Source organism: Pundamilia nyererei, unplaced genomic scaffold, assembly GCF_000239375.1.
Source record: "Pundamilia nyererei isolate P.nyererei 1_Seehausen unplaced genomic scaffold, PunNye1.0 scaffold00116, whole genome shotgun sequence".
Classification (NCBI taxonomy): domain Eukaryota; kingdom Metazoa; phylum Chordata; class Actinopteri; order Cichliformes; family Cichlidae; genus Pundamilia; species Pundamilia nyererei.
Genome location: NW_005187517.1, coordinates 2,050,928 through 2,061,356, shown reverse-complemented (window position 1 = coordinate 2,061,356; position 10,429 = coordinate 2,050,928). Strand labels below are relative to the sequence as shown.

Sequence of the window (10,429 nt, the reverse complement as noted above, 5' to 3'; positions counted from 1 at the left end):
CCTCTGGTGCAAATTACTGACCTCTGTCATCATTTTAAGTGGGGGAACTTGCACAATCGGTGGCTGACTAAATACTTTTTTGCCCCACTGTATACTGTATGTACTAGTGGTGCACGGTTTTAAGTCACGGATCGGATTTTTGGATCAGCAAAAAAAGAAAAAAGACATAAATTTAACATTTACTTATTGAATTATTTTTTGTCTGTTAAAAACATTCAACTCAACACTCATTCCACTCAATTATTTAAAAAAATATGGTACAATATAGGGCAGTACAGGGCTTTGTATCTACCACTAAATTCAATTCAATTCAATTGTATTTATAAAGCACCAAATCACAACAACAGTTGCCTCAAGGTGCTTTTTATTGTAAATTAGACCCTACAATAATACATACCGCTCATTCTATCGCACTCTGCTATGATATAATGAGCTGTCACGGTCACGTAGCTTTCCATTGCTACACCCATTTGTAGTAGTTAAGGCAACAGAAGATGCCTGGGACAGTTCAGCCATAACTTTAAGCACCCCAATAGCTTTTGTAATAGCTTTTGTAATAGCTTTAGCCTGGTCAGATTGGGCAGCAAAGGGCTGCCTAAATACCGCAAACTCCTCTGCTCCGCCACTTGGACCGCTAAGCTGGCCATAACTATCGCTTGACAGATCCACCACGCGCACCATACACATACTTTTTTTTTCTTCTTTTTCGAATCTTCTGATCACGTGCATGCCGACCTGTGGAGTGGGATCAGTTCAGATTACGAATCAACCTCGATCCGTTGCACCACTAGTATGTACCATAAGGTACACATGTATTTTAACATACAGTCTGTATCATCCCATACACAAAAAAGACATTACCTTAAAAATAATTAGGTTGTATTGTTAACTTTTATTTAACTTAAATTTCTTTAGTAAGAGTAGCCTGAGCCAAGATAGGCAACATGAATCAGGAACCTCAGAGACTTGAGGAAAGCCCAGAGAAGCACAGGGAGAACATGCAAACTCAAAACACAGGGCCATCTTCTCCTAAGGCACCTCTGCCAATCACCACGCACCAACTTACTGTTACTATATAATTTTTTTATTAGTTAAATGCAACAAATACATGCAGAAAACTCCCGTTTTATTTTTTGTCTGTTTTGCGTACTAGCAGCAAGATGGTGCTGCTTCCTCACAGCAAGAAAGTTCTGGATTCACAGAGTCCTTTACCTCCATATCTGGTGGGTTTCTTTAGTTTCCTTCCACAGTTTAACGATGTTCCTGGTAGTTTTATTGATGATTTTCAGTTCAAATGTGAGATGGATATTTTGAATGGTCAGTAAGACAAGACATTTGCTAGTCTTAGGATGCTTTTACACAAGGACAAAGGCATCAGAATGATATTAAAGATCACTGCAAACCACACGCTGGCTTTGAGCTACATCATATATTTTTATTGTTTTTAAGCAATAAGGAGCTACAAAATCCAGAGAAATGCTGCTTTCTTTTTTCCCTTTTCCCCCGACTTTTACTGCTGATCATTACCCGGTACCTTCTTCAGCCAGTCCTTCTCCACATATGCTCTCACATCTCCCACTGAACACCTTTTTCCTGCATCCAGAGCCAGGAGTTTACCAAACATCTCCATGGCTACTGGAGTGAACCTTTTCCACAAAGGAGGGATGTCCTCCTCAGCGTTAGATCGATTTTCCATTCTCCACCAATCTGCAAACTCTTCGTAGAAGTCATCCGAGTCCACACAGCGTTCCCAGGGGAAGTAGCCTGTGAGGATGCAGAAGATAACCACGCCAAATGCCCAGGTATCCAGACTTGGCTCCACACTCAGAGGTGGAGCAGTCACCTCTTTCTGGCCCTCGGGCAGAGCTACAGAACAAAGTTCAGGGGCCATATAGGGAAGGATTCCTGTGATAAAACGTATCAGGGTTCCTCTCTTCTGGGCAAGTCCAAAGTCCGCCAGCTTCACCTGGCAGCAGAGATTGTCCAGCAGAAGAATATTTTCAGGCTTCACATCACGGTGGACCAAGCCATGGGTGTGGATGAACTCCAAAGCACTGGCGATCTGAAGGACACAGCGTTTTACTGAGGATTCTGGGATACCCACCTAGAACAAATGAAATTGGAGATGGGCTTGTGACCCTGATATAGAAGCTGGATACAGTCGTTTTTTAATATATTTCTAGTGCTCATCATTTCTTTCACCAAACATTAAACATCTAAATGTTTTCTTCTGATGAATGTGAGTTCAAGAAATTTGGAAAACCATTCATATTGGTTGTGAAAGGTTTAATTCAGTCAGCCTAAGTTCAAATTAACCCGGTCCGTTAGAATCTTTTAATTCTGTATATTTGATGGGTCTGCCTCTTAATGTTGTAAAATGTCCCAAGTTTATCTTAGGAAGATTTGAATACAGCCATGGCTTATGGACAGCGCTGAAGGGGTCGTCCCCAGATTTCCAGGGCCAACAGCAGAAATCTACTGATTTTCATTTTGATTGACTGTTTTTTTTTCTTTTTTTGATTGATTGAGATACAGTGAGATACATTTTCCTTTACATTCCTTTGGTGGCCAGAAGATACATCTTAAGTACATTATTGTATCAACTCTGTCCCTGCAGAGGGACTCAAACACCTGGAGAAAACACACAGAAACACAGGAAACACACATAAACCCGTCAAATGCAGGGCCCTTTTCTCCTGAGGCAACACTGCTAACCACTGAGCCAATATGTTGGCTTACGACAAAATACCTGCAAAACTAATAATATTGCCATCAAATTCAACTGCACTCTGTGGTTCAATTCACAGTTGACGTCTTAACACACTAAAGTCAGATGGTGCACATGTGACAGTAAATTCAAGTAAATGCTTACATTACATTACAATCTTACAAACCCACTGTTATGGCTCTAGTTGTAGTCTTATTTTGCAATTGTTTGACTCACTTTTGGTTGAATGACAGCAAAAAGGTCCCTTCCAATGATCAGCTCCTGGGCAAAGCAGTAATGCTCATTAGACTGGAAGGCGATGCCAAAAAGACCCACAATGCAGGGGTGGCAGGACAGGTGCAAGGAGATGCAGTACTCTCGCAGAAAGCCCTGCAGCTTAGTTGAAGTTTTGGGCATCACTTTCAATGCCATGGGAGTCCCTGCAGATCATTCATGTTTTTGTAATTAGTATCCCAGTTCATACACATGTTTGTGTTACTTTGTTAAACAGATAAATCAAACTGATGACAGTTGAATATGATAATTATTTAAGACACAACAACAGAGTATTTCCAAAACGTAGGCTAGCGTGTATGGGTCACCCCCATACACGCTAGCTGTTTCCAAATTGAGAACCTCCAGGCCTCAAGCCAGCCACCCTTTGCAACCCCATGCTATGCATTCAGGCTATCTACTTTGTCTCCACTGACACCTTTATTGCTCCGCTTTGATTTGACTCAATTGCGCTGGGTCATTCGGGTTCTTCAAGTAGCAGTTTTCCCAAATTTTTAACCTGAGGTTTCTTCACTAAAGCATTCTCTCTCTCAGTAGCTTTTATTTTATTTCAACCCACAGAGATGTCTGGCATGACAAAAATAACAACTTTGGTGACTTTTGGTAGACTATAAATGACTACGTGTTTTTGGTCTTAAGTCTGTTGAATATATACTTTTCAGAAACATTATATGTCATCATATATTGCATCCTTTTGTGAGAATACAACAGCTAAGTGCAAATAAAAAACAATTTTCTGCCATGTATTAAGAAATTTTAAAACTCAGTATTTTTTTAATCAGATTCCTAACATTAAAGAAGGTAAATTCTGTAACTGATTTCTCCAGGGAAACAAAAGATTTTTATAACACATAGAAGGAAACCGGTTATACTCTTCTTTAAGAAGAATAAGTGCAGTCATACCTCTAAAGCGATGTGTAACCAGGAGCACTTTCCCATATTTCCCTCGTCCGATCTCTTTGATGACGTTGAAGTGTTCTTGGATTTCCAGGTGACTGAGGCTCTGTGCTGTCAGCTCCATCAACTCATCAATCAGGTTGCCATCAGGGAGGCCCAGCTCAATCATCTTTAGCCAAACATAAAGCAAAAACAAAGCAAGTGCTTTTTCAAATTTAAAATTGCTCTCCCACGAAAAAACAAACAATCAAAAAAACTCAATCCCTTGTTTGTGCAAGCAGCTTGTTGCATGCCATCGAAATTTTGGTCAGAGCTGATGTGACAGAGCCACATAGGGTGTGTGCACAGCCATTAAATACTTTAAAAATATTAACTATGTTAAGATTTTGTTAAAGTTTGAAAAGATAAAAATACTGATTTAAATCCCAATTTAAGAACATAAATGAGCATATTAAACAAAAGTTTGACTCTGAATCTTTATCCATGGTTAAATCAAAAGCCAGAGCTGAAATTTTTAACCTGAGGTTTTAGACGCCAGCACAATATTCTGCAAGAAAAACCAAATCTACGATTTCAGGTGAAGTAAGAGTGCAGTTTTTTCAAGAAATGGCTCTTTTGTTTCTGAAAAACTTTAATTTCCAGTGTCAAATAAAATTTATACTATCATTCATACTATTAGGGGTTTTTTTGATCAAGAACATCTACCAATGCAGTCAGATGGTTGTTATTGATTTATTTTTTAAATCACACACATTGTTATACTTGCTATGCATGAGTAAAACTTTTGAATGACATTTACATTTTTCGACGAAAACAAAAAATGGGATTGCAGATTTTTTTAGTACCTGTTTTGTCAGTGGTTTGCCATCTTTAGCCATGATTATCATATTAACCATAATAAAATCTTACCTTTGCTCTTTACTGTTCTTGATAAAGTCACTGGAGTTTAAAAAATGGCAATCCAAACAGACACAAAAAATGCATAGGCTTAAACCACCATTCTTACAACTGACAAAATGCAGCTAATCAATATCCTGAACAAGTGCAGGTTAAATGTCTGTGCTGCCTGTCCTTCACTTTCGCTGCTGCTGCTGCACGAGTGGACTTGAAAGCTTTTCGTTTCCCAGCATGCAGCTTTCAAATGCTGCGATGGGGTCAGTGCCCACTTTGACAGCTGATTACAAACTGCCACTGGGGAGGGCTCGCCCACGTAAACACACATACACGATCGCACTAAAACCAACTGCACATGTGCATGTAGTATAAATCTATGAAAAACACAAATTTAAACACATTTTCATAAACCTTACTCAATCCTTTTAATGGAAAAAGCAAATGAAATTACAGTTTCAATATTTGTGGCTCTGTCACACACACACACACATACACACACACACATCCTTGCCCCAAACACACACACACACACAAACAGTGACTTTAGCCTTTTGACAAACCCCATGCAGAAACATGTTTCTTTGTGGTTGAATTAAAATCATCATAAATATAAGTATGGAAATAACCTGGAAATAATATTATTTTTTATTCTTTCCCAGTTACTCTGAAGCACATAAAACATTTCACCCAAATCTAGTTTTAATGGAGGAATGTAGCAAGTTGTGGATACTAGTACTTTTATATCTACCAGTTTTTGCCTGCTTCATACTTCACCAGTGTAGTTTAGATGAAAATATTCTTCTTAAACATATTAAACTCACTGACAGTTGTAAGTGCTTTAGAAAGTAACTTATTACAGGTTGAACTATACAAGAATAATAACAATATCTAAAGTGTATCTTCACTGACTGTAACTGTATCGAGGAAACTGAAATGAATGGACTTTTATTTAAGTATTTTTAGTGTGGTATTGCTACACTGACCTTTTGACTGGGATTTGTTACCACTTTACAAATGAGGCTGACGTGTCCAAGTAAATATATCATATGACACATGGTTATGATACTCTGATTACATTGCAGATTGGACTCAGTGATCGGTATTTGGAAGAGAGAAAGCAGTTCGCTCTTGAGTTGCATGTTATTTTACTGTGCATGTCTAATGAATGTTGCCATACAGGGTTTGTTTTTACAGTAGCATGACTATAATGAGATTTTTCCTTCTGTACTACAGGAAATAACTAGAGCTGAATGTTGTCTGTGAAGGTTCTCAGTCATCCAGGTCATCGTAGTCAAAGGAGCTTGCAAAGAAAAGCGTCTGGATTTCTTTAAGACTTCTTTAACTTAAAGAAGTCCAGACGCTTTTCTTTGCAAGCTCCTTTGACTAGAGCTGAATGTTGCTTTAACTGTATTGTAACTCTATATTTTTAGGGATATAAACATCCTGTCCTGCAATAGGGGGTAAATGGCTGCCATGATATGAAGTCAGACATGTGAATTCAAACTAATACTTTGCAAAGTCATCACGTGTGTTCCTAATGTCAAATAAAACACTCCTGTCCTGGACAGTTCTGGTGGAATGGCCTATGTTTTTATTTTGTTGGCTGTCTGCTCCACAATTTTTCTTGCTAGATGAATTTGCACCTGAAATGTAATGAACACATTGATGGTTTTTAGAAAGTACTAATTTTGGTCAACACATGCCTTCATCTAGTGTGATCGTGTCAAGCACCTGTAAAGCTATCAGATGATTTGATTTTAGTGATCCTCTAATTTTCCATCTATCGCCATCAAAAGGATAACATTTTTATTTATGCATTGCTTTGGTATTAAACAGTGAATACTTTCTGGTAGAAAAGCCCGGCTCATAACCGGCATGCCTCACATTTTACCTGTCTGTGCTCAATGTGCCAGGGTTGGTATACATTTTTTTAATCCTCCATTTTTAGACTTAGCTGACCAAATTGTGAATATTTGGTGTAGACTCTGCTTATTTGCAAACATCTACAATAATTGAACGGTCAAAATTGAGGAAACCTCTCAGCTGTTTCTTTTCTTTTCTTTTTAAAAAAAACAAACAAACATTGTTAGCGTGCTATTCTGGGCATTACACACTAATACAACCCCAAAGAACTACTTGTTTGTCTATGCGATTCCTTGATTTGGTGTGCAAATATGCAGCTTTTCTTTCTTTTCTTTTCTTTTTTTGTTTTTGTTTGTTTTCTTAAATTTAATCAGTTTACAATAACTGACAGGTTTTTCATGTTTATTAAATTTTATATGGGCATAAAATAGCCTGTTAATCATCTGTTCTGTGTGCAGAGCCTACTCGTCAAAGCAGAGCTGATAATTATGATTATAAAGGATTTTATTTTAATAATAAATGCGTTGATATATGTTTGAAATAAGCGTAGCCTTGGATGCATGTTGTTGAAACTTTCACGTGAAAGTGGGTCTTTAAGGGGAAGACAGCACCAGCCCGGTGGGAGGTTTACCATTGTGAGCCATGAATGCACTCAAGCTGTGGCATTTGAACAAACAAATCCTCCAGGCTGTCATCTACAACCCAGTGATGTGTCTGTGGTGGTTTTGCTGCACCTGTGTCTCTGTGACTGTGTGTGTATGTGTTTGTTGCCCCGTGTCATGAACACTTAATCTGAGGGCACAGAGCATCCATGCAAACAGAACTAACAACACAAAGAAACAGATACATTGGCGTGTTGGTCTCTGCAGGGCTGCGGTGGGATAATGAGGTGTCACTCACTACTAACCGATTCAAGCGGTTCACACCAGGACAGGAGGAATGGTAACTGAACGTAGTATTTAGCACTTTTCCATCTTACTTGTTTTACAAAGTACTTGTGCAAGCTTGTGTCATTTACCCTGTCACACAAAGTTTTACAGGGTTTTTTTGTTTTGTTGTTTTTGTAAGTATATGGACCTGATGAAACTATATATAGTGTATCTATTTTTTCACTTCTGTGGATTCCAAAAATATCCTGCTATGTTTGGCAGTAGTCAGCGAACATCATAGCAACGCTCTCTCGTCCTCAGTCACGCTGCCATCAGTGATTAAAGTTATGTAGTGGAGCATGTTTGAAGTTTATGATCATCATGTTACGCTGTCACCACTGACATGGAGTCATGTCATTTCTGGGATCTTTTTCATCCCAGGATGGTGCGCAGTAGTCTTCACGGCGCCAGACTGAATCCATATCACAGCTTCCTATCCCGTCTTTGATGCCCTCGTGTACTCACAAGAATTAAATTACAGAGCAGAGGAGTCTCACTTCTCAATATTCCTTTCACAGTTTGTAATTATTTCTAATAAAGATGTAGCCTTTAGCAATCATCCCATGGATGCCAGTAGCACAGATGCCAGTAATATTACAGAGACTTTCAACAAAATATATGTTTTACCAGCAGGTAAAAATTATGCCACCACTATCATTACCAAATAAACTGCAGGAAAAATTCATATAGCCCACAGTTCTCTAAAGTCAGTGAAAATCTTTTAGGAACACATGGACATTTGGAGAATTCTGTTTATTTGCCATGTTGCACAGTCACACATGACTTCATACAAGATCACTTTCAGCCTTGTGATTCCAGAACTGAGAGCAGGTCTGGGATATGACTGGCTTTTGCTTAACAACCCAGCCTTGAAGTGGGTGAACTCTTTCACTCCATTAACAGTGAAGAACAGCTTGCAGCAGCAAGTCTGTCCAAATCAGCCGATAAGTTTATAAACTTTTAAACTCATCAGCTTCTCCCTTTGAAAGGTTTCATTTCACACATAGGAAAAATCCAAGTAAACTCCAAGTGAACCAAATTGCTTCCGAGTGTGATTACTGTGTATACATCTGCACAAACAAACTACACCAACAGGGAAAACAAACCAGAGTTTGATTTAAAGGGACGAAACACTGTAGGCCTGAAAGTACCCTTATTTAATCCTGTGAGCTCCCAGACATGATTGGCAGTGAAGGTTCCTGATGTTGGTTATCATTGTATGATCTTTACCTTACAGTATAAAGTATGTTGAGTTGACTGTTTTTGTGATATAAATACAATTAGCTCCATAAATATTTGGACAGAGACAACTTTTTAAAAAAATGTTTGTTCTGTACATTACCACAATGAATTTTAAATGAAACAACTCAGATGCAGTTGAGGTGCAGACTTTCAGCTTTAATTCAGTGGGTTGAACAATTAGAATGCATGAAAATGTGAGGAACTAAAGCATTAACACAATCCCTTCATTTCAGGGGGTCAGAAGTAATTGCAGAAATTAACTGAAAAAAAAATTCATTTCTAATACTTAGTTAAAATCTCTTTGTTGGCAATGACAGCCTTAATTCTTGAACTCATGGACATCACCAGATGCTGGGTTTCCTTCTTCTTAATGCTCTGCTGTTTGTTTGTGGGACTTTCTGTCTGAAGTTTAGTCTTAAACAAGTGAAATGCATGCTTGGCCATTCATGAATATTCCACTGCTTTGCTTTAATAAATTCCTGGGTTGCTTTGGCTTTATGTTTTGGGTCATTGTCTATCTGTATTATGAAGCGGCACCCCATCTAACTGCATTTAGACTGCCAGACAGTATGTCTCTGAACACCTGAGGATTCATTCGGCTGCTTCTGCCTTGTGTCACATCATCAATAAACACATCATTAATAAGTCGTGCGTGTCGAAGCCATCACACTGTCTCTGCCATATTTTACAGATGATGTGATATTCTTTGGATCATTAGCTGTTCCACACCATCGCCATACATTTTTCTTTCCATCATTCTGGTAGAGGTTGATCTGGGTCTCTGTTCAAAGAATGTTTTTTCCAGCAGTGTGCAGGCTTTTTTGTCTCTCATGGACATCCAATATTGTAGCAATTTATTTATTGTAGCAATGGGTTTTCACAGCTTAAGTATGGCTAATTTCACCAGCAATTTGACAGCATTTTGTCTGTTCACAGCAAAATCTTCTAAACTGCAAATTGCATATTGCAGACACCACACCTCAAATCAATTTCAGGTCTTTTATTTGCTTCATTCCATTATATAACTATAACTGGAATATGTATCAGTTAACAGGTAAAAAAACAAAAAACTAAACATCTAAACATATATGGACCTAAGTTGAAAACTTGTTGAAGTTGAAGATGTTAAACCCAAATCAGTGTTATTAGAACATTTGTTTTGTTTTGTTTTCATTACTGTTTGAGCATTATTTACTTTATTGGATAGTGGAGCAGTGAAGATAGACAGAAAGACACACAATAAAGGGTTCATCAGTATCATGAGTGACATTTCACTTCTCTACCTTGCCAGCACCAATGCAGTAATAATGTGACCTGATAAACATCATAAACCTGAAGGTAGCTACAGAAATGGATATTTCTGATAACTCTCTGTGGGTTCAAGAACTTCCAAATATTCTGAGGCAAATATAATTTAGAGAAGCTTTAATGAATCAGTAATTTAATCTATATTGTAACTTTGAAAACCCTGCAAAAACTGTGTTTTTTAAATGAGTGACATTTTTTAAAATGTCTCAGAGTGACGCTGAAAAACTAGTTCATGCATTTATTACTTCCAGGCTGGACGACTGTAATTCATTATTATCAGGATGTCCAAAAAACT

At 38.1% G+C, this 10,429-nt stretch overlaps 1 protein-coding gene across 1 annotated transcript; it reads right to left on the bottom strand.

The window, feature by feature from the left end:
* Positions 1-1,068: 1,068 nt before the first annotated feature.
* Positions 1,069-5,039, bottom strand: LOC102193213 (serine/threonine-protein kinase SBK1). The gene is made up of 4 exons (XM_005742068.1): positions 4,808-5,039; positions 3,905-4,067; positions 2,945-3,147; positions 1,069-2,104 (listed from the first exon to the last, which is right to left on the bottom strand). The coding sequence occupies exons 2-4, from the start codon at positions 4,065-4,067 to the stop codon at positions 1,511-1,513; spliced, it is 960 nt and encodes a 319-aa protein (XP_005742125.1). The 5' UTR covers positions 4,808-5,039; the 3' UTR covers positions 1,069-1,510.
* Positions 5,040-10,429: the final 5,390 nt, after the last annotated feature.